Source organism: Schistocerca americana, chromosome 3, assembly GCF_021461395.2.
Source record: "Schistocerca americana isolate TAMUIC-IGC-003095 chromosome 3, iqSchAmer2.1, whole genome shotgun sequence".
In the NCBI taxonomy this organism is placed as follows: domain Eukaryota; kingdom Metazoa; phylum Arthropoda; class Insecta; order Orthoptera; family Acrididae; genus Schistocerca; species Schistocerca americana.
In genome coordinates this window covers 206,478,657-206,502,709 of record NC_060121.1, presented here as the reverse complement: position 1 = coordinate 206,502,709, position 24,053 = coordinate 206,478,657, and the positions used below count along the sequence as shown (strand labels likewise).

At 40.3% G+C, this 24,053-nt stretch overlaps 1 protein-coding gene across 1 annotated transcript in view; it reads right to left on the bottom strand.

The window, feature by feature from the left end:
* The window catches only part of LOC124605976 (integrin beta-PS-like), a 183,033-nt gene that overhangs the window by 80,846 nt on the left and 78,134 nt on the right, over positions 1-24,053 (bottom strand). Inside the window, exon 3 of the mRNA XM_047137941.1 lies at positions 8,540-8,696. Within this exon, the coding sequence (XP_046993897.1) occupies positions 8,540-8,696 (157 nt within the window). The remainder of the gene's footprint in view (positions 1-8,539; positions 8,697-24,053) is intronic.

Here is a 24,053-nt window from a genome sequence, read left to right as displayed (position 1 = left end):
CAAGCTTCTTCATCTCCCAGTACCTACTGCAGCCTACATCCTTCTGAATCTGCTTAGTGTATTCATCTCTTGGTCTCCTTCTACGATTTTTACCCTCCACGCTGCCCTCCAATACTAAATTGGTGATCCCTCGATGTCTCAGAACATGTCCTATAAAACCGATCCCTTCTTCTAGTCAAGTTGTGGCACAAGCTCCTCTTCTCCCCATTTCTATTGAATACCTCCTCATTAGTTATGTGGTCTACCTATCTAATCTACAGCATTCTTCTGTAGCACCACATTTCAAAAGCTTCTATTCCCTTCTTGTCTAAACTATTTATCGTCCATGTTTCACTTCCATACATGGCTACACTCCATACAAATACTTTCAGAAACGACTTCCTGACACTTAAATCTACACTCGATGTTAACAAATTTTTCTTATTCAGAAACGCTTTCCTTGCCATTGCCAGTCTACTTTTTATATCCTCTCTACTTTGACCATCATCAGTTATTTTACTCCCCAAATAGCAAAACTCCTTTACTACTTTAAGTGTCTCATTTCCTAATCTAATTCCCTCAGCATCAACCAACTTAATTCGACTACATTCCATTATCCTAGTTTTGCTTTTGTTGATCTTCATCTTGTATCCTCCTTTCAAAATACTGTCCATTCTGTTCAACTGCTCTTCCAAGTCCTTTGCTGTCTCTGACAGAATTACAATGTCATCGGCGAACCTCAAAGTTTTTATTTCTTCTCCATGAATTTTAATTCCTACTCTGAACTTTTCTTTTGTTTCCTTTATTGCTTGCTCAATATACAGATTGAATAACATTGGGGATAGGCAACAACCCTGTCTCACTCCCTTCCCAACCACTGCTTCCCTTTCATACCCCTCAACTCTTACAACTGCCATCTGCTTTCTGTACAAATTGTAAATAGTCTTTCGCTCCCTGTATTTTAACCCTACCACCTTCAGAATTTGAAATAGAGTATTCCAATCAACATTGTCAAATGCTTTCTCTAAGTCTACAAATGCTAGAAACATAGGTTTGCCTTTCCTTAATCTTTCTTCTAAGAAAAGTCGTAGGGTCAATATTGCCTCACGTGTTCCAACATTTCTACGGAATCCAAACTGATCTTCCCCAAGGTTGGCTTCTATCAGTTTTTCCATTCGTCTGTAAAGAATTTGCGTTAGTATTTTGCAGCTGTGACTTATTAAACTGATAGTTCGGTAATTTTCACATCTGTGAACACCTGCTTTCTTTGCGATTGGAATAATTATATTCTTCTTGAAGTCTGAGGGTATTTCACCTGTCTCATACATCTTTCTCACCAGATGGTAGAGTTTTGTCAGGACTGGCTCTCCCAAGGCTGTCAATAGTTCTAATGGAATGTTGTCTACTCCGGGGGCCTTGTTTCAACTCAGGTCTTTCAGTGCTCTGTCAAACTCTTCACGCAGTATCATATCTCCCATTTCATCTTCATCTACATCCTCTTCCATTTCCATATTGTCGTCAAGTACATCGCCCTTGTATAGACCCTCTATATACTCCTTCCACCTTTCTGCTTTCCCTTCTTTGCTTAGAACTGGGTTTCCATCAAACCTCTTGATATTCATGCAAGTGGTTCTCCTTTCTCCAAAGGTCTCTTTAATTTTCCTATACACAGTATCTATCTTACCCCTAGTGAGATAAGCCTCTACATCCTTACATTTGTCCTCTAGCCATGCCTGCTTAGCCATTTTTCACTTCCTGTCGATCTCATTTTTGAGACGTTTGTATTCCTTTTTGCCTGCTTCATTTACTGTATTTTTATATTTTCTCCTTTCATCAATTAAATTCAATATTTCTTCTGTTACCCAAGGGTTTCTACTAGCCATAATCTTTTTATCTATTTGGTCCTCTGCTGCCTTCACTATTTCATCCCTCAAAGTTACCCATTCTTCTTCTACCATATTTCTTTCCCCCATTCCTGTCAGTTGTTCCTGTATGCTCTCCCTGAAACTCTGTACAACCTCTGGTTCTTTCAGTTTATCCAGGTCCCATCTCCTTAAATTCCCACCTTTTTGCAGTTTCTTCAGTTTTAATCTACATTTCATAACCAATAGATTGTGGTCAGAGTCCACATCTGCCCCTGGAAATGTCTTACAATTTAAAACCTGGTTCCTAAATCTCTGTCTTACCATTATATAATCTATCTGATACCTTTTAGAATCTCCAGGGTTCTTCCATGTATACAACCTTCTTTCATGATTCTTAAACCAAGTGTTAGCTACAATTAAGTTATGCTCTGTGCAAAATTCTACCAGACGGCTTCCTCTTTCATTTCTTAGCCCCAATCCATATTCACCTATTACGTTTCCTTCTATCCCTTTTCCTATGCTTGAATTCCAGTCACCCATGACTATTAAATTTTCGGCTCCCTTCACTATTTGAATAATTTCTTTTTTCTCCTCATACATTTCATCAATTTCTTCATCATCTGCAGAGCTAGTTGGCATATAAACTTGTACTACTGTAGTAGGTGTGGGCTTCGTGTCTATCTTGGCCACAATAATGCGTTCACTATGCTGTTTGTAGTAGCTTACCCGTACTCCTATTTTTTTATTCATTATTAAACCTACTCCTGCATTACCCCTATTTGATTTTGTATTTATAACCCTGTATTCACCTGACCAAAAGTCTTGTTCCTCCTGCCACCGAACTTCACTAATTCCCACTATATCTAACTTTAACCTATCCATTTCCCTTTTTAAAGTTTCTAACCTACCTGCCCGATTAAGGGATCTGACATTCCATGCTCCGATCCATAGAACGCCAGTTTTCTTTCTCCTGATAACGAAGTCCTCTTGAGTAGTCCCCGCCTGGAGATCCGAATGGGGGACTATTTTACCTCCGGAATATTTTACCCAAGAGGATGCCATCATCATTTAATCATACGGGGAAGTTGCATGCCCTCGGGAAAAATTACGGCTGTAGTTTCCCCTTGCTTTCAGCCGTTCGCAGTACCAGAACAGCAAGGCTATTTTGGTTAGTGTTACAAGGCCAGATCAGTCAATCATCCAGACTGTTGCCCCTGCAACTACTGAAAAGGCTGCTGCTTCTCTTCAGGAACCACATGTTTGTCTGGCCTCTCAACAGATACCCCTCTGTTGTGGTTGCACCTACGGTACGGCTATCTGTATCATTGAGGCACGCAAGCCTCCCCACCAACGCCAAGGTCTGTGATTCATGAAAGGGGGGGGGGGATAGGGATATATTATTTATAATATCTGTTCTCTAAAATGTACTAGTGCCCAAAAGTTAGGAAGAATCAAGAAATGAGGGCGATTTTCTGAAAAAAATGTTGGGAAGGGTTGCAAAACAAGATAAAGCTTGATAAGAAAAAGTTTGGCATACAACAAAACTTGCAATTACAAAAATTCTAAACTCAATGAGACTCATTGAAAGAAAAGTAGCCAAGCAGATAAAGAGATATTTACTCTCAACCACCAAAAGCAAACTTGGAAGTGGCATGCAACTCTGCTAAGCCCAATCATTAAGTGAAATACCAAGCTGATTTCATGTGGTCACTTCAATATGAACTTTCTGATTGACTCTCTGGAAAAGAGGACAGTAAAAGATTTGCTTGAGACACACATTGCACTTAAAATAGAGCAGAGAAAAACAGGAACACAGTCATAGATAACATCTTCCCACATTGTTCTTACACTGTGAGAAAAATTAGTAATGGCATGTCATATCAATGTCAGTATTGAAAGGAATCATAGTAAACTCAACTCCTGAACTGGTAAACAAAGGATACAGACCTATGGATTAGGCTGCAATGCAGGCAGTTACAACCTACCTAGGGAATATTTGGTAAGAAGTCTAGAAGACAGGCAGCTTGAATGACAAATAGAAGGTCCAGTCACATTAATGTGACCACAGCCTATATTTGACGTCAATGTGCAATAACCACTCACAGGCAACAGGTAGCATCACTGAGCAATTTATCTGACATCCAGAAGGGCATGACAGTTTGCTTTTGGGCTGAGGGTTGGAGCATTTCTGAAATTGCTAAGTTTGTAAACCATTTGCATGATGCTGTGGTTAAAGGATACTATGCATGGCAAAATGGTGCTATTCAAAACTGGTACCCAGGCACTTGTGTTGCACCATGGGCCATAGATGACAAGGAGGAATGACAGCTGTGGAGATACATATGAGAAAATAGATCTGCAACTGCTGAGCAATTAACCAGCCAGATGAACCAAGGGGCTACTGACAATGTCTCCTCAATGACTATTCAGTCAACTTTGCTGATATGGTCCTCCACAGTGGGCGCCTGGTTCAAGCATCCATACTGACTGCTGTTCATAGGCAATGAAGGCTAGAAATTGCATGCCAGTACCACAACTGGTTGTCCATTAAGTGAAAACATGGTGCCTTTTCACATGACTCACATTTTATGCCCATCGGACAGATGGCCACTGTCATGTACCGCATGACATGTTTGAAAGCAAACACGTGCAACAATTCTGGGCTGGGGAATGTATTTCTGGCATTCCCTGGGCGATCTTGTTGTTCTAGAAAGCACAATAGATCAACACAACTATGGAGACCATTTCCACACCTATGTACTGTTTGTCTTTCCTCATCACAATGGCTTGTACCAGTGGGCCAATATAACATGTTGTCACATAGCTCACAGTGTATGTGCATGCCTTGTTACACAAGAATGTACTTTTTTGTTGGAGCCAAGATTGCAAAACTGCTTTTCAAATGTTGAAATCCATACTGTTCTCAGCCCCTTGTTTTGCTGCATTCTCTCTGGACCAGCACATAATTTTAGTAACTCACGACTCTCAGTATGGCCTTTGCTTGGTCCTAGTGCACATATATGCTGACGGCTCTGAACAACCTGTTGCTTTCACCTCTGAATCTCTCCCCCTCTAGCCCAGCAGCATCACTGTCAGGTGGACAAAGAGGATCTTGTCATAGTCTATGCTCTCCAGAACTTTCAGGTTTTTTGTATGGCTCCAAGTTTCACCTTAGTATTGCCTCTCGGTTTTTGGCGGTGTTTTGCTGTTGTCCATGGAGGACCTCACCAGTTGGTTTCTCACACATTTCAATTGTTTTGTTCCCATAACAGTATTCATAATGTTAGGTCTCCACCATTCCACCCTCAATCAAAGGACAAGGCAGAATGATTAGTGTGAACATCCCAAATGAAAAGTTTGTTGTGGATTCTTCACCAGACAACACCCTTCTCTATTTTCTGAGCACCTATTGCTTCACACCTATGGGGGAGCAGAGCCCAACTGAGTTGCTTCACTATGCACTCTCCCCTACCCTCTGTAGCCTGCACCACACCTGCCACAGTTGCGTATGTCCAGCTGCTTCGCACCAGGATTTCCGGTGTGAGTTTGGTCACTGGCCTAAGTGTATACCAGCAGCTGTTGTCCACCACCAGGGACACCATCGTTGTGACGTCCATATGCCCATTGGGCTGGTGGTGTGCCACTTTGATCAGTTGTGGCCCCATCAGACACCAGAAGCTACTGGGTTGTGAGTGTGGTCCCCCTCTCCATAGGCTGTCCTGCCACCATCTGCCTCGCCTCCACTGTTGCCTGCTGTGGAGGCAACATTGTCCTATTGGCTGCCTCCTCCATGTGTGGCATCCTGGGGTTCCAGCTTCATGGTGCAAGTCCATCACTGGCCTTGGGTCCACTGCTGCAGCCTGCTGTTCTGGTCAGGCCACGTCCACCGGCCTCCTTGCCATCATCGCCTCAGCCATTGTCACTGGTGGGTCCAGCCCTGTGTCCTCCACACTGGGACCTGCCTGCTGCTGATTGTGCAGAGATGGCAATGACACCTTCCTCCCTGGTGCTGTCATTGGGCACTGTGTAGTCTTACAACTCTCAGGCATGCCCATGTCTCTGTGCATTCCAGCTCTATGCTCTGATGCCCACCTGGCACATCATCCTGCCCCCACCGTCGGCACTTGCTACCACCGCTCCGGGTCTGATGGATGTGTCTCTCATCAGGCTTCTGACTTTTCCTCTGTCACGTGGACACCCCCTCTTTGCATGAGGGAGAAGTGTCCTGTATACCACTACCAGTGTGTGTGATTGAGTGCATCTAGAGTAGTGTTGCCAAGTGTGTGTATTTAAGTCAACTGCCAACTGTAGCAGCATGGGTCGACCATTAGAGGCCGACAGTAAGAAGCATGCATATGGCACAGTCTCCACTGCAATGTCTGCCAGTGACTCTTGCCTATTTATGTGCGGAGCAGTGCTGACTCACCCTCACTGTGTTCTTTAGTTTGTACCACTCACATGTGTGATTATTTTGTCTTGTTGTGTGTGGAGTCATGAGAGACTTATTTCTGTTATTGCTCAGAGTTTATGAATGAAGCCATTTTTGTGTTATGTGGAGTGAGCACCTTAATGAAAAGTGAGCTCCAGAAGTGCTTCCAAGGCTGAAAAAAGCCCTGGAACAAGTATGTAAACTCCATGGTATGTCAAAGATAAACATATGTGGAAACAAAGAGCTAGAAAAAAACCTTTAGAAGAGAAAAAAGAAACAAAAGAAAGTAGCTGACTGATATACAAATTCAGGCTTCACTGACAAACTGATGATTTAGCAGTGTGACAGACTGAAAGGATACTAGTTCACACATGTTGACGTGGATGGTTTCATATCAACAGTATGTGAAATAAAATACACTGCCTGATACAATAAGTTAGCCACCCAGAAGACATGTCTGGATGTCAATGTAGCTTCATACAAACACATATCATTAGCAGGTATATAAATGATTAGAACTGCACTCTTCTGTTACATGTAGAATGGCCACTAGAGTGCATTAGTTTTGTTCACATTTAGTATTGTCACCAGGCTTGGTAGAGTATATAAGGTGTGTGAATGGCATCACATGTTGAGTGATCACTGTGAAGGCTGTTGAAGAGGCCACATATTCATGTGAGACTGTGTTATAAGCACTTGACAGAGACTGACGGGGGCCTTATTCTAGGTGTCCATTTGGTCAGTTGGTCAACTTGTGCAACATTCAGATTTGTGGGTCATTTGGATTTGTCAGAAATTCAATGTTGGACTAAAACAGAATGTGGGTTCTAGTCAACTGCATCTAACCACTGCAGGGAGGATCACTCTATTGTGCACCAAGCATACCACAACCCCTTCACACCTGTGCCTGCCATCCAAGAACAAGTAGTGGACTCCTTGCAACATTCTGTATCATCACACACCATTGATCAGGGACTAGCAGCAACTGAACTAGGGAATTACCATCACATTCATAATTGCCATTAACATCACAACACAACTGGCTACATTTGAAGTGCTGCTGTGACTGGGAAGCATGGACTGCTGATGAATGGCATTGTATTTCATTCATCGGTGCATCATGACTCTGCACTACCCTGTATAACCATCATTAATGAGTATGGTGGCAACATGGAGGAGGAGGAGATTAGTGTTTAATGTCCCGTCAACAATGAGGTCATTAGAGACGGAGCGCAAGCTTGGGCGAGTGAAGGATGGGGAAGGAAATCGGCCGTGCCCTTTCAAATGAACCATCCCAGCATTTGCCTGAAGCGATTTAGGGAAATCACGGAAAACCTAAATCAGGATGGCCGGAGACGGGATTGAACCGTCGTACTCCCGAATGCGAGTCCAGTGTGCTAACCACTGCGCCACCCCGCTCAGTACGGCAACATGGGAAGAGGTCACATTCTTCTAATGTTTCGGGCGGACACAGTGGTGCCACTCCTGGTGTCATAGTGAGAGGAACCATTGGGTATAACTTGAGGTCATGGCTGGTAGTGATTGAAGTAATTCTGACAGCATAACCATATGGTCCTTCATGGAAATCCTCCATCCTCCTGTGTCACCTCACATGTGACAGGGCTATACTCATACACACATGGTGTGTCTTGTCTGTGAACTGCTTGCATGATGTTGAGGTGTTCACATGGCTGGTAAGATGCCCAGATCTGCCTCTGAAAGAACATGTGGGGCCAGCTCAGACATCTACTCCATCCCAGTGCCAGTATATCACTGACCATTTGCAACAGTTGTGGGCCAGATTGCCTCATGAGAGGATACAATGGCTTTGTGACACACTTCCCAATCAAATCAGACCATGCACCCAGGCAGAGAGTGTGCAGCCTCACATTGATAAGTGGGCACATGTTCACAAGTTCTTTGTAAATATGCCTCAGTTTTGTAATCACTGAAATAACTCCACATACTCTCTCACTCCATGAACTACAAATCTGTTTTCTCCTACTACTCTTGGGGCTTCACTTTTTTTGGTCAGGCAGTAAACTTAACTACTACTACTACACATAGAAAACTAATGTTGCTATCATCGTAATTTTCTTGATATTCTGTAAGTGAGGGCATAATAGAACTTTATTTCACAATGAAATTAAATTTGAGTAAAAGAAAACAAACAAGATTCATTGCCTTTCATAACATTCTGCTGTGAAACTGTCACAAAGCTTTACATATCATTTTCAATTCAAAGCAGATAATAACTAACACTTACTTGCTCTAAGCTCTGCAGAGATCCTTTGTGGTGAGAAACTGCTCAGAACTTCTCTTGATGTTACTACAATTTTATTTTGTGGGTTGAAGATGAAATCATCTGCACATATCTCCATGCCAACAGAACTGTTGAAACATCGGTGGGTTCCATTGAGCGTCTATAAGGGTGCAACCAGTACTGTAGTATGCATATATGAATATATTTAGACACAAAATTACTAAAGCACTTAAAGAGAAACTTGAAAGTGAAAAGGACATTCAATTTTCAAATGTACCAGGAAAAGTTGTTACATCACTATAATGATTTTCTTGCATATTTCACATGCAATAAGGATCTTAAAAAATACAGTACAATGAAATTACACTACAATACAATGTATTTACTGCAAATCTGACCCACTGAGATAGATTTCATATTGAATATGAAGTAACACTTTCCTGGAGTTGTAACTCCTAAGTAGTACATTGTAAGTACTTACTGTTACATGAAAATAGGCCTATTTTAAATCAAACAATTCTAGCAAATAAATGAAATCTAGGAAAAAAACCATGCCCACGTCTGAGTGAAAAGTATCTTACAATTCATGTGTAAGTAAGAAACTTTGTATATTCTGTAAAGAGACAAATATCATGTTACTATCTACTGCTGCTTGACATACATGTCTGATGTGTAAATAGTAAAATGTTGCTGAGAAATATGACATATTCTTGCATGAGCAGTGTATTCCAGAATTATGTATCTTTATCTAAATACATTACAGAAGTAATAATTAATAGCTCTAGTGAAAGGATGTATAACATCTCACAGTGTCAAGCACTGATTCATTTGTGGCCTATCTCGTTAGCTAAAAACTATAAATGATATAGGAGATTAGACTGCCTGAAAAAAAAAGTGAAGAACCCAGAAGGGGAGGACAAAATGTAATGAAACTTCATGGGCCGGTAAGGTATGTGATTTTATTTCAGAGATTACAAAATTGAATCAAACACACAAAGAACTTGGCAATATGACCCCCACTTATCAGTATGACATTGCACCATTCCTGGCCTATATGTATATGCACTGATTCGATTGGGAAGAGTGTCATAACACCATTTATCCTCTCCTGAAGCAAGATGGCACCACAACTGTTGTACCTGGTCCTTAATATCCCAGGTACTGACACTGGAATGAAGTTGATGTCCAGGTTGATCACATTCTATCGAGGACAGATCTGAGAATATTGCTGACCAAAGGATTGCCTCATCATCATGCAGACAGTTCATAGACACACATGCCATGTGTGGATGAGCAGTGTTCTGTTGAAAAATGGCACCATGGTAATGTCGCATGAGACGTACCACACGAGGACAGAGAATGTCCATGACGTAATGTTGTGCTATTGGAGTTCTCAATCAGTACCAGCCACAATCTGCAATCATACCTGATGGCTCCCCACACTATGACACTAGGAGTAATACTACTATGTCTCTCCAAAAAAGTGGAAGAATGGAACTTCCAATGAGGTCGCGACCTTACTCGTCGACAATGGTCATCTTTGGTAGTGCAGAACCATGATAAATCACTGAACACAAGTTAGCAGTCCATCATTAGTGTTATGGTTAATGGCAGCCTATGCAAGGGGGAGTAATTCCTTAGTCCAGCTGGAGCTAGTTTCCAACTAAAGGTGCAGGACAACACACAATATTACAGAGAGTCTATTACTTGTTCTCAGATGGTAGGTGCAGATGTGAAAGTGTTATGATGTACTTGCTACATAATACAGTAATACTACCTTGGAATAGTCAGATGTGGTTGACCAGAACCTCAACGATGAGTATTCCTGCCCTCACATTCCCATTTCATCCAGCATCAAACCACTGCTACATCCAGACACCCCGTTACTCTGATATTGAACAGAGACACACAGTGGAGATCCTTTCAAACTCTGTCACATGCTAATAACAAAGTTTCACATGATGATGCTACATCTCCATGTCTTTCACAGTGATCACTCAATGTCTGACATTATTAATGCCTCTTACATAGCCTACTAGGCCTGGTAACAATAAACACGAACAGTAGTAATACAGTCTGATTGTTACGCTACCTGTCACAGAGAATTACAATCCAAATCATTTACATACTTGCCAATGTTATGTATGTGTATGAAGTTATTTTGACAGCCAACCATATCTTCTGGATGCTTCATTATTTTTGTCGGACAGTGTAGATTGATGTTCATTGGTGTCATTATGAAGTATTTATGGAATGTGCTGTAAATTATTACTACTATTACCTTAGCATTATATCTACTGATGAATTTGCTTCTGCTTTCATACCGCCTGAGAACACCAAGCAGCCAGTCATAAGGAAACCTACAGTTTAATGTGAGTTTTGAGCAATGATGCAGGTTCATTTTTTTCCTTAAAAATGAGAGCTAAATGTCTAGTTAACTGCCAGAGAAAAATTGTAGAAGCAAGAAAAAACAAATCACATATTTCTTGATTTTTTTTTTACTTTATACAAAAGATTTTTGTAAATACAAACTTTTATTACTACTTTCAATACACATTGTCAATTTGCACAAAAGAAATACTTGTCACACACAATAAAAAATTACACCATCCATTGTACATACACCACATAGCTTATGGAAAAAAGAGCCTAATATTCATTCAAAGGTGATGTCAAAAAATAACTGCCGCCAGTCACCACATTCCAATACATTTTTTCTTATTTCATTCTTCTTGTGTCTGCATTAGGCAGTGCTTCCATAAATTTTCTGATTATCTAAGTTAAAGCTATGCAGGATGAGTCAGGAGGAAGGATATACACTTTGAAGGATGACAGTATCAGTGATTCTGACAAAAAACTTCATATGGACATGCACCTTATTCCCAATTATTTCCAAGATAGAACTAATTGAATATCACTTTTGTATGTTTTTCCTAAATAACTCAAAAACTCAACCCTCCAGTGAAAACACATTGTGATACAAAATTAAACTACATTTAAGTTTCTAGAAAAAAAGGTCCTATTCATTTTTCTCTACAACTAATAGTTTGAACAAAGAGATCACGAGAATACTGAAAATCTCACAAGATGCACATGTGCTGTAGCTTAGGTAGTTTTAGTTGGTCAATTTCAGGCAGTTTTCGAACATGATAGCTCTCAAGTGTCCTGTATCAAATTGTTTGTCACAACTTCCTCTACACCTCTGTGGTACATCGTAAACAATGACAGTGTTTTAATAATACAGAAAATAAATAACAATCTAAATTAAATGTTTTCTATCTCGGAAATCATTTGGAATATGACATATGACCGTGTGACAGTTTTTGTTAAGGATCACTAATACGATCACCCCTCAAAGCATTTACCTCTCTTCCTGACTCATCCATATGATAATAGGTGTACATTGTACATGGTAAATAGTAATGTATTGTAAACAAGCCTATGTTGTGCAGATGTATGTGGTACAGAGTGCCACGGGTTTCGAATCTGTGCCAGGTGACATGGAACTCAATGACCACTAGAGGTCTCTGCTACAGTTGTGCCGTAAGCCGTGGCTGCGCAAGCTCTTGGCCCCGAGTCTAACATGAGGGTGCCTCTGCAGAGCACATGGTCCCAGCGGCCAATAGTGACATACCCTGTCATGTATTTAGGCGGCTGCCTCTCACTTAGCGAGGCAGTCTGGTATTTGTGTTTGGTTGATATCTCGCTTACAGACATCGTGTTTACGTTGCGTGTGCTTACTTCCCGTTTACGAGTGGGCGTTGTTTTGATTTTGTTAGGCTATCTCTTGTAATCCCATTGCTTAATTCTTTGTTGTTGATCTTGGTGTTTGGCTTGGTTGTCTGTCATCGTGCTTGTCCTTCCATTCCCGTTCGTCCATCTTGTTTGTTCGCGGGCCGCTCCCGTTCGGTCCCGCTGCGTTTTTGTTAGCGGCAACCCTGCGACCATTCCTATCACAGTTACAACAGTGTAGGTAACTACTTCCTCTCAATAACTAAGGAAATATCAAGTTACCAATAAGTGATTAACAGCAGCTATTTAATATATGAAGGGTGCAGCAGTTTTGGGCTAATTTACTAGGGTTCATTTAGCACATAGAAGCACAAACATTATCAAGTAGTATAGTTATAGTTTACTGTCAATGCCATTTACAGAGTAAATTTTAAGAGGTGTTCTCTTTTTTAATCTAGACTGTCATTCATTTCATATCACTAGAGGTTCTCCTTTTGGATGGAATTTATAAACAGAATGAATAACTGAATGAGTGAATGAATAAATCCAGATAAGGGTCCCCTTAAATGGGTGAAGAGTGCATTGGGAAGCTATGTAGGTAGTAAAATAGTTTATAATGAGAGGGACCATCTATGGTATACTGTCACTGTAAAGAACCTTCCAAAAACACTGTTAATACCCTCCACTGCTACACACAGGAGGCTGACTGTGTACAGATTACATCCAGGTCTTTTTTCAGCTTAAGTGAATGTCCGCTGAAGCCAGAAAATAACACATGTAGAAATTCCTTAAGTATTACTGTAACACCCAAAGAAATGACCCCTATGATAGAGGAAAAGATTAAAACTACTGAAGCAATCAAAACAAAGCCACAGATTTTGAAGCAGTCTACAAATCAGTTGAGCTCACATATTACTAAGTAACAGAAAGCTAGCTAAGATGCAAAAGAGAAAGCAATGAGATTTTTTGGGTGAATCTAAGAGTAAATCAGAAGGAAAAGTTAATGGGAAATGGAGGTGATGTGTTTGTCACAGTAGATAAGAAACTCACATTCACCGAGATAGAAAGTGAAGCCACATACAACACTGTTTGGACAAGAGACAGTATCTACGGTAAGGGAAAACTTGTAACTGGGTTCTCCTATCACCTACCAATCCTATCACCAGATTTTAAATAAAAAACTAGAAAAAATCTCAGCTTGCTACGACATGTTTTTCAATCTCTCTGCATTCCCAGCAACTTCAATAACACTAAATGGTCTTTATCAAGGTCTTTCCTCAGAGAGCCTAATCACAGGAGACACTGCTGAGCCCTCCATCTGACTTAAAAATACTAGTTCCTGATGTTCATTACCCAGGGAGTTCAGTACTAGTTCAGACATTCCTTTCTCATGATTACTAACTAGCAGGACTTTCTTGGTCTTTCTATCCCTCTACCTACTACTAATGTTAGCTTGTATTTTTTTATCTGTCTTATATGTTTCTGAAGTGCTTGGCTTGTCTGAAAATTTTCATCTACAATCTCCGGAGCAGTGAAGCTGTGTGAGACATCTAGACTACATCTAGCACACTTGCAACATCTCTTGAACCTCTTGCCTGATGTGGCAGGTTTAATCATAATTCAGTCATCTACCCTATTCTTAACTTTGCTGCACTGCCCGCCATAGATCACACACATGCTAATTCTCCCTGGGTTATTGTCAGCTCAGCATTGAGTGTTATGAATGGCTGCTCTTTCTCCATAATCATGGGGCACTATATACACACAATTCCTATAGTACCAAAGGCTAACTTCATTTCTATCCAAAACTGATTGCCTTTCAGTGTCAACAAGGAAAAGTGTAGACAGTCGTAATACTGTCGGCCATTAACCACTGCCCTATGACTGTTTCCATTCTTCTTCACGGTAATGAGTTTTTAGCTAGAAAAATTATTTAGTGGTACCATAGCTGCTCAATGAAAAATTGTGAATACCAGTATGGAAGTTTTTAGAGTTTTATGGCATCAAATACCCATACATAATTTATTGTATGTTGTGTTGTCTGAGAAAGACACAGCCAGGGAAAAAGCACCCCAGGCACAAAGATGTGAAATGGTGCCAGTGCCATACAGACTTGCCACTTGGTATAAGTTCCACCAGCACCACAGGTGGCACTGTGGATGAAGATATCGACTTTGCCCTGGCCAATTGCTGGCCGAGTACAATCCAACAATGACTGGATGACAATGGACAGAAGCCTCCTCGGAAGATAGAAGAGCAGCTCTCGCCCAATTGGTTATAGATCATCATCCAGGGATGACTCAGACAGAGGAGGTCGTTAGTGAATTCTTAGACGTGAACAGATAGTTGTTGTAAATATCATTTGCTATGTACTGTGAAGTTAACCTACGATTATTTGCACTTAGCCGTTCAGGGCCTTTTTCTTTGTTATGTTACTAATGGTTCAAATGGCTCTAAGCACTATGGGACTTAACATCTGAGGTCATCAGTCCCCTAGACTTAGAAACTACTTAAACCTAATGAACCTAAGGACATCACATATATCCGTGCTCAAGGCAGGATTCAAAACTGCGACCGTAACAGCAGCTGGCTATTACATTACAAGCAGTGTTGCAGACTTCATGTTTCAACTAGTCACAAAGATAAGTACACCTTTTAACTCATTTGTATGAATTTTTTACTAATTTGTTGGAGTGTTGTAGAACCTTCGCTCTCCTATCTTGTTACCTGAACTTGAGGTATAGATGTGTAATAGTAGCAGGGAGAAATTATCTTAGAGATGTACTGCACCAGAAACCATTTTATGAACTCACAAACTTGGCCTACCTTAACAATAGTGGCAACTCAACCTACACAAAACTGGCGACAAGGGTTTAAAAATGGAAGAGATGCATGTATGTGACAAATTGACCTTACTCAGTTAGTTAAATGTTCTCCATGAAATATGATATCTCTTACATTAAAAGAAAATGACTTAATTGCCACCACAGCAGAGAATATCGAGTTACGTAGCGTTCGCTACACAAGTATAAAGTGAACGAACTTGTTAGTAAAATATAGTACAGCGAATCGCAATTTTTGTTCTCTAAATTGATGAATACCATCACAACTGCTTTATACATATATTTAAGGCTTTCAAAAAGATACCAGTACTACAATGCTACTCATACGGTACTTAATGTTTGTTGTTCTCAGTACTCTGACTACTGCCACTGTTTGATTCTCATTTACTTAAACACACATATGTTAACCCTTCAAGAGACACATTAAAACTAAAGTTCTGATTAACTAGCGGCATCACTTATACAACAGCTTTTAATGAATGAAGTATCAAATTTAGCACAATAATTACAGCGCCAGTATCACCAACACTCAATTCGTGAAAGACAATGTGGCAATATTGCCGGCCACTGTCACTTCAAAATGTACTCGAGCAAATGATATAAAATAGTTTAGTAAAGTGACCTGAAAACAATGATCGGCTGTTGAGGAATCAGTTAGGTTTCAGATGTAGTGTGGGCTCAGGTGAAGATTTTGTTTAGTGCTTGCAGCCCACTCAGCACAGTACTCTGAAAACTACCTCTCGACATAGCAGTTGCTATTTACAGAGAACTTGGACTGTTAAGAGTATCTGCAACATTACTATCTGATATATATCATAGACTGCCAAAAGACAGCAAAGTTATTTACATATAATGTATTAGGCTTAGGACATCAACTGCCATGCATCAAATTGTATCAAAGTACCATTTGGACATACACTCTTAATAAATGTTATTTGTTATTATGATGTTGCCACATTTGTGCTATAATGCAACTTCTGTCAGGCAAGTGTTCAATAGTAATAGCATGCAACGGCTACCATTAGCAAGCAGTAGCAGGGAAACAGACTAATAGGTATAGGCACATTAGTATCTAGCAAATATCCGTTGTGCGTACTCGCTTTTGTCGAACTGATATAGAATTGATATATCTGCCTATGTTTCAGAGCAGGATGCAAATTCAATTTGCGAAAATGACTTTTTCTGTGAGGAGGAGGGTATGGGGTAAGGGCTAGTTGCCCTCCCTGCCCACAGTCTATACGCTCTAGTGATGCACCCTTGAGATAGAGGGGTAGGAAAAATAATGTGAGCAGTGGTAGTAATGGGATGGTTGTGTTTGACAGTCAACAATGCAGGTAAGCGACATGTCACACTTTGCGCTGGACTGTGCATGTTCAGTATGGACTATGTAGAAGTGCAGGTTGCTTATGAGTAGTGCACACTTTGTATTTGCTTTCAGAGGCTGAGGTCGACATGCGGTGAAAGATTTAATACAGTTACACAGAGGACAGATTGTGGGGGCCCGATTAACTGGAGCATCAGTAATCAAAACAGCCAACTTATTGAATGTTTCAAGAGCAATTGTTTCAGCAATCATGACAGCCTACATAAACCATGGAAAGACATCATTGTGTAAATGTAATAGAGGGCGTGAATCAAAACTAAACAACACGCTAACACAAATTGTGTCAAAACAACACTAAACTACGGTGGCTTAAGTGACTGCAGAGTTCAATAGCCATATTTAAGACCCGGTATCTATAGACACTGCCAAGAACTCCACACAGTGAATATTCATGGACAAGCTGATATACCAAAACCTTTACTGACGACAATCAATGCAAAGAAGTGTAAAATATGGTGTCAGGAACATAAATTCTGGATGGGTGATCAGTGGAAACACATATATGGTCCAACAAGTCAATGCTTCTGATATTTCCAACATTGGGCTGGGTTTATGTCTGGAGAATGCGAAAAGAAGCCTACAGTCCTGATTGCTCGTTTCCAACGGTTAAGCATGGAAGTGGAAGTTTGATGGTGTGGTCTTCTGTTCATCCCATAATTTCTCTCAAAGGGAGTGTTACGGCCAACGATTATGTGATCATTTTAACTGATCAGGTGCACCCCATGATTCAAATGTTATTCCCCAACAATGATCTCATATTTCAGGATGATAATGCACCAATTCACACAGCCAGGAAAGCACAATCGTGGTATGAGGAGCATGCAACTGAACTGCAGCCTCTTCTCTGCCCAACACAGTCCCCAGACTTGAACATTATTGAACCCTTGTGGGCAGTATTGGAGTGCAGACTCTGGAGCATGTTTCCGCCTCCTTCATCACTACAGGAGTTAGAAGAGGTCCTGATTGAAGAGTGGTATAACATTCCACTGAAGAATATAAAATCATTATTTGCCAGTATTCCAAGAAGAATTGCAGCTGTATTATGGGCAAATGGGGGTCCAACCCCTTATTAATAAACCATTATTTTGCCTATCCCCTGTACAATGTCAGTTGAGACATCAACATATACCATCAACATAATGCTGCCCACACGTTTAAGAATTATACGATATAAATAATGACCTGTAACAAATAAAATTAATTTAAAATTATGTAGATTAAACCGCTGGCTGCATGACGAAACCTAAGTTCATTTTTTTCTGTCGCTGATCACCATAGCAGATGGCCACCTTAGGGAAGCTGTGAATTTGCGAAATTAGGTGTATTTCTTTTTTTCCAAAATTCAGTATAACTTAATCTGTTGTAGTCATTCATTATGGATACCAATAACTCAAACCATGTTTTTTTAAGTGATTGCAGTAAAGTTTGCTGCTGAAAGCTGTTTTAGATGGCTATTTACTGCAAATGGCACAGATAGTTACAAACTCCAATGAGCTGAGTTCGACTGTAAATCAATTTTCCATGAGAGCTCATCAGAACAAAACATTATTTGTGGATGTAAGGGCAGGTACAGCTTGATCTCACCAGTGAACTAATGGCTAAAATGTAACATTTAATGACTGTTTTATTTCTAATGATATGTGACTGCTTCATCTCGTAAGGAAATTGACACAACTGAGAAATATACAGAACTACGAGTCAAGACCTCAGAGCAAATTGGCCAGTAGGCAATTTAATACTTTGTTTTTAACTTCTTGGATGTCACTTCTGTGATCAATTACTTCACAAAAAGAAAAAAAGTGTAATTTATCATACATGGCATTACGATAGGTAATTAGCGTAAAAAGTGGTCTGGAGGTATGAAAGAACTTACTTTATCAGTAACAAATATATCTAAACAAACACTAATTGATGGCAATAGTTGTTTTCTATGACACCCTTTTAAGTTTCTGTGTGCAGCATTTGTGTCTTACTGACTTCAGTACACAAAGAAATTGCCAAGAGAGCAGCTGTTCTTCAAAAGACTTGGAAGAATCATCACAGAGCTACGTATTGCATCAATGTGAACAGACTTTCAAGATTGGAGTAATCATTGACCATTGCTAAGAACACACAACAAGGTTCAGTTTCAGTGTGTGCAAAAACAACATTGTTGTCTGTAAAATGCAACAAACATATTTTTACATGTGACGTCCTCTACTAGGGTCCAAACTGTAAGCTCTTCTTCTTCTTCTCATGGTGTTACAACCCTGTATAGGTCTTAGTATCTTCAACAAGTTTCCTCCATTCTGCCTTCTCCAGCACAGTTCTCCTCCATCCTCTAATTCTGATTTATTTTATTTCTTCTTCCACATCATTTATCCACCACTTTCAAGGTCTTCCTCTCTGTCTTCTTCCAGCTGGCCTCCATTCAAAAACCTTTTTAGTTGTTTCTCCATTATCCATCATAAGGGCATGTCAAAGCCAGGCTAATTTCCTTTTCTTTATTGTTCTTACAATGTCAGCTCCTTGTATGAAGCGATCCAGCTCAGTGTTTGTTCTAGATCTCCAGAAACCATTGTTATCCTGAATTGTCCCATAGATCTTGCGCAGAATCCTGCATTCAAATATCCTGAGCTACTTCCATCAGAACTCATTGGTATCCATGTTTTACATTCATAGGTAGCAACTGGCCCTATAAATTTGAAGTTTCAGTTGTCTGTTTACAACTCAGAGGCTCATAATTTCTTAAACTTCTGGAACCTTCTATTATGACTTAGGATGCACTGTTTTATTTTGGTTGATGTGTAATTTGTCCTATTAATATTAGACCCCAGATAATCAAAGTTCTACACATGTTCAAAACTTATATCAGCTGCTGATAGTTTATACAAGTTATTGTTTCACTTCCTGGTGAAGCTCATGTATTTAGTCCCCTTTTCATTAACAGCAAGGTCTCTAGGAAATGTGGCTATTTTCAGGTCACCTATTGTTCTCTCTAGTGAGACTCTTCTTATACTAATAATTGCTAATCATCAGCATATGCACTCATCTGTGTTGACTGTGTGCCTGTATAACCAGACATTTGAAGCTTTTAAATGACTGCTTAAAGAGTCAGATTAAAAAGCAGTAGCAAATCATTTAGCATTTCTGCTCTATCAAGACTATCGAAGGCCCCACTTGAAGTCTACATAGAGGTTATAAAGCTCAATATTACACTCATATGCCTTTTCATGTATTTACCTCAGCACAAAAATCTGATTTGTTGTTGACCTTTTAGGTTGAAATCTGCACTGATATTCTCCCAGAATCTCTTCTGCATATAGAACTAGCCTGTTGTAAATAATCCCAGAGAGAATCTTATAAGTTCCATTCAGCTGGATAAATCCTCAGTAATTCAAACTACTGCAAGGAATGAGAGGAAATATAGAGTTGAAACTTGGTGTAATGTACATGCATTTATTACTTTCCTATGCTAAAATAAAAATTAACTTTTTAAAATAGTACTGTAACAATAGTAACATAATCATTACCAATAGTTGTTTGGAATTGTATATGGAACTGAAATCTTAGTGCTGTGAAGTCTGGATAAGACACAGCCAGGTCAAAAGCACCACAGGCACAAAGATGCAAGCTGGTGCCAGTGCCATAGAGACTAGACACTTGCGCAAGTTCCACCAGTGCCATGGGTGGCGCTGAGGATGAAGATATCGACTTCATCTCGGCCAGTTGCCGGCCGAGTACAATCTGCCAGTAACCGGACGACAATGGACAGAAGCCTACTCAGAAAACAGAAGAGCAGCAATCGCCCACTTGGTTATAGATCATCATCAAGGGCTGACTTAGACGGGGAACGTTGTTTAGTGAACTCTTAGAAGTGAACAGACAGTTGTTGTAAAACTGCATATGCTATGTACTGTGAAGTTTGCCTATGATTATTTGCACTTAGCCACTGAGGGCCTCTTTTGTGTTATATTACATGCAGTGCTGCAGACTTCACTATTAAACAAGTCACAAAGGTAAGTAAACCTTTCAACTCATTTGTGTGACCGTGTTACTAATTTGTTGGAGCGTTGTAGAACCTTCGCTTTCCTATCCTGTTAACTGACCCAGGGGTGTAGCTGTGTAACAGTTGCAGGGAGAAATTGTCTTAGAGGTGTACTGCACCAGAAGCTGTTTCACAAACTCAGTTTGTGTACAGTTTTAATAGATTAGGCCAGACCTTGGGTCATTACACTGATCAGCCAGAACATTATGACCATCTACCTAGTACCTTTGGCACGGATAACAGTGGCAATGCATCATTGGATGGAACCAATGAGGACTTGGTAGGTCGCTGGAGGGGTTGGCACCACATCTGAACATAGGGCAAGTCACTTAATTCCCGTAAGTTCCAGGGAGGGGCCGATGAGCTCTGATGCCATGTTCAGACACATCTCAAATGAGTTCGATCAGGTTTAGATATGGCGATTTTAGGGGCCAACACATCAATTGCAACTTGCCATTGTGTTCCGCAAACCACTCCATCACACTTCTGGCCTTGTGACATCGCATATTACCTTGCTGAAAAATGCCACTGCTATCGGGAAACATGATCACTATGAAGTGATGTTCATAGCCTGCAACCTCTGTGCAGTACTCCTTGGCCACTATGGTGCCTTGCATGAGCTCCACTGGACCCATGGATCCCACATGAATGTTCCCCAGGGCATTAAAGAGTAGCCCCCATCTTGTCTCCATCCTGCAGTGCAGGTGTCAAGGAGATGTTTCGCTGGAAGGTGACGGATTCGTGCCCTCACATCAGCATGATGAAGAAGGTATGATTCATTAGAGCAACTAATGCTCTATCACTGTGCGAATGTCCAGTGCTGATGGTCATGAGCCCATTTCAGTTGTTGCTGATGTCGTGGTGTTAACTTTGGTACTTTCATGGGTAGTTGGTGCACTGTGTGAACAAACACATGCTCTTTGCCCAGCATTAAAGCCTGATGTTAGTTCTGCCATAGTTCGCTGCCTGTTCTGTTTTACCAGTCTGCCCAGCCTACAATGTCCAACATATGTTATGAGGGGTGTTCGCCCAACCCCATGACGTTTGGACAGGGTTTAACCTTGGTTTCACCACGTGTTGAAGACACTCACCATAGCCCTCCTTGAACACCCAAAAAGTAGTGAAATTTCCAAAATGCATGTCAAGCCGGTCTACACATCGACAGCACAATCACTGGTACTACATGCACCATGCCTGTGTCTGAGTAACAGTCATTCCTCACCAGGTGATGCTGCTACTGCATGGATGGGTTTATATCAATAGTAGGTCAGTGGTCATAATGTTCTGGCTGATCAGTGTATATTTGTATATTGGAACTGAGCAGCTTGGTTGAAGGGGAAGCAGTTTTGTAAGGCATGAACCATTCTAGGACCATCCATCATGGGGTGATGTTCAGCAACTCCCAGGGCAGGTCTTCAGGGGCTGTTTCGTTGACTGATTTTGAAATCGACGATAAATATTGTGATGGAGTTAATTTTGAATATTGAATTTCTGCTGCAAAACTTCCAAAAAATGTTGTTATGCATGATGACTGTCCTTGCTTATAGGAGAAGAATATAGGGTTCTTAGTAAAGTTTTTCAGTGATCTTTCATCGTGACATACATAGACAAAGAGTATTCAGTCTCTTCATCTCCCACGTATAACACACAACGTTTCAGTCTTTTCCGGTGGAACTATCTAATATAAAGTTTTCAATAATTGACTTAAGACAAGCTTTAAAACAGAGAAACAATAAGATCGAGAACTGATTAAAATATCAATGGAATCAGGAAAACTGAGTGCTCTGATTGTCTGTTAACTGCAAGAACGATTGACAAACAGAGGATTTTGATTGAAATCACCACTTATTAGATTTTGAAAAATGAATTAGGAATGAGAAAACTCTGTGCAAAAATAGTTTCAAAGCACCTTTCTCAGGAACAAAGGACAACAGAAATGAAATGTCCCTCAATGATTTGAAATTGGTTGACTGTGATCCTCATACTTTGAAACATGCTGCTACAAGTGATGACTTGTGATAGCATGTTACTTTTTGAATAAATCCCCGTCATACTGGGCTCAACTTTCACCCATGGTCCCTGATTGGGGAATGTTGTACATGCATGATGGGGCACCAACACATTTTTTTGCTGAGGTAAGACATCTCTCACTCCCCAGTATGGTCCAAAACGGATAGGTCGAGTAGGTGCTTCAAAGTCATGTGACTCAATTCTTTTGAGTTTTATGTCCGGGGTCTTCCTAAAACTGAAGTGGTTAGCATTTCAATCAATAATCACTTAGACATAATGAGAAAGGATCTCATCAGACTATGGAATTAAACTAAAAGTTACAATAAAGTCCTGTTTTATTGCCACAACACATTGACTTGACTACAAACACTGATCAGATTATACAAGTAAATATTTAATTCACAATTATTTAAATAGATTATTGGCCTTACACAATAATACCTTGGCTCAGGGTGCTGGAATTGCAAAGGAAATGCTTATAATGTTACACAATTTGCTATGTCCATTAAACCACCAATGTTTGCTGAATTAGTTAACAGACTAAAGGAAAGACCCAGAAAAGTACATATGAACACCTATACCCTTGGCTAAGTGCTTGCCAAGTTCAGCTAGATGAGTGCATGAATTAACTCAAAAAAGCAAGACCCTAACCTGAAACAAATAACTTCATGTCCACATCATGACCTGTGCAAAAAATGCACATACTTACCATCATTCCAACACTCAAATGCAGAGATTCACTGCAATTGTAGCTGCAAGTATCAAGCTGAGATGCAGCATCTGTGATTCTCCCTGAAACAGAGTCTGAAAACAACCAACACCCAAAGGGAGTGCAGTCGAAGACCCTGAGTGTTCCCTCTGGAGCTCTAGGATGAAGTGTTAATATTCTCTTCCTCTAAACGATTTTTGCTGGTTCTGACACAGTGGATTCTCATTAGCTACTCACTGTAGATGTTCCAAGTTCTGTCCAATGAAAAATTCGTAAAAATACTAGCAATCTCCGTCCTCTCAAAAAATCTGTGATTAACCAGTAATACACATTTCACTCCTACAATGGGGAAAGAAATTGTAAATTCTATCCCACTATGAGTTTGATTTCATGTCTCGGCCAACAATACCAGTTGTATGTAGGTACTTGCCAGTTTTGATCCCCACTACAAAATTAATTTTAATGAGGCAATCCTGGGACCCACAACGGTTATTGCTAACCTCCTTTGAATCCAGTAGATTCCTCTCAGTCTGAAAAGGGACCTTTGAATGTGAGGTCGCAAGTTCAATCTTTAGTAAGGCACATTTAGAAGTGTTGTGTTAACAACTAGGACAGGAAAAGTATTAGCTGGTAATGACTCACCACTTGCACTAGGAGGGTGACAGAAAATAAGTGTCCGGGAGATGCAGAGGCCAATGTTCTATGGGATGTATGTGTTACACTTCACAAAACGGACATAATTGACACTCAATAAGTGTTCAAACCAAACCATTAACCTGCACCATGAACACAATATGAAAAATGGCACATCA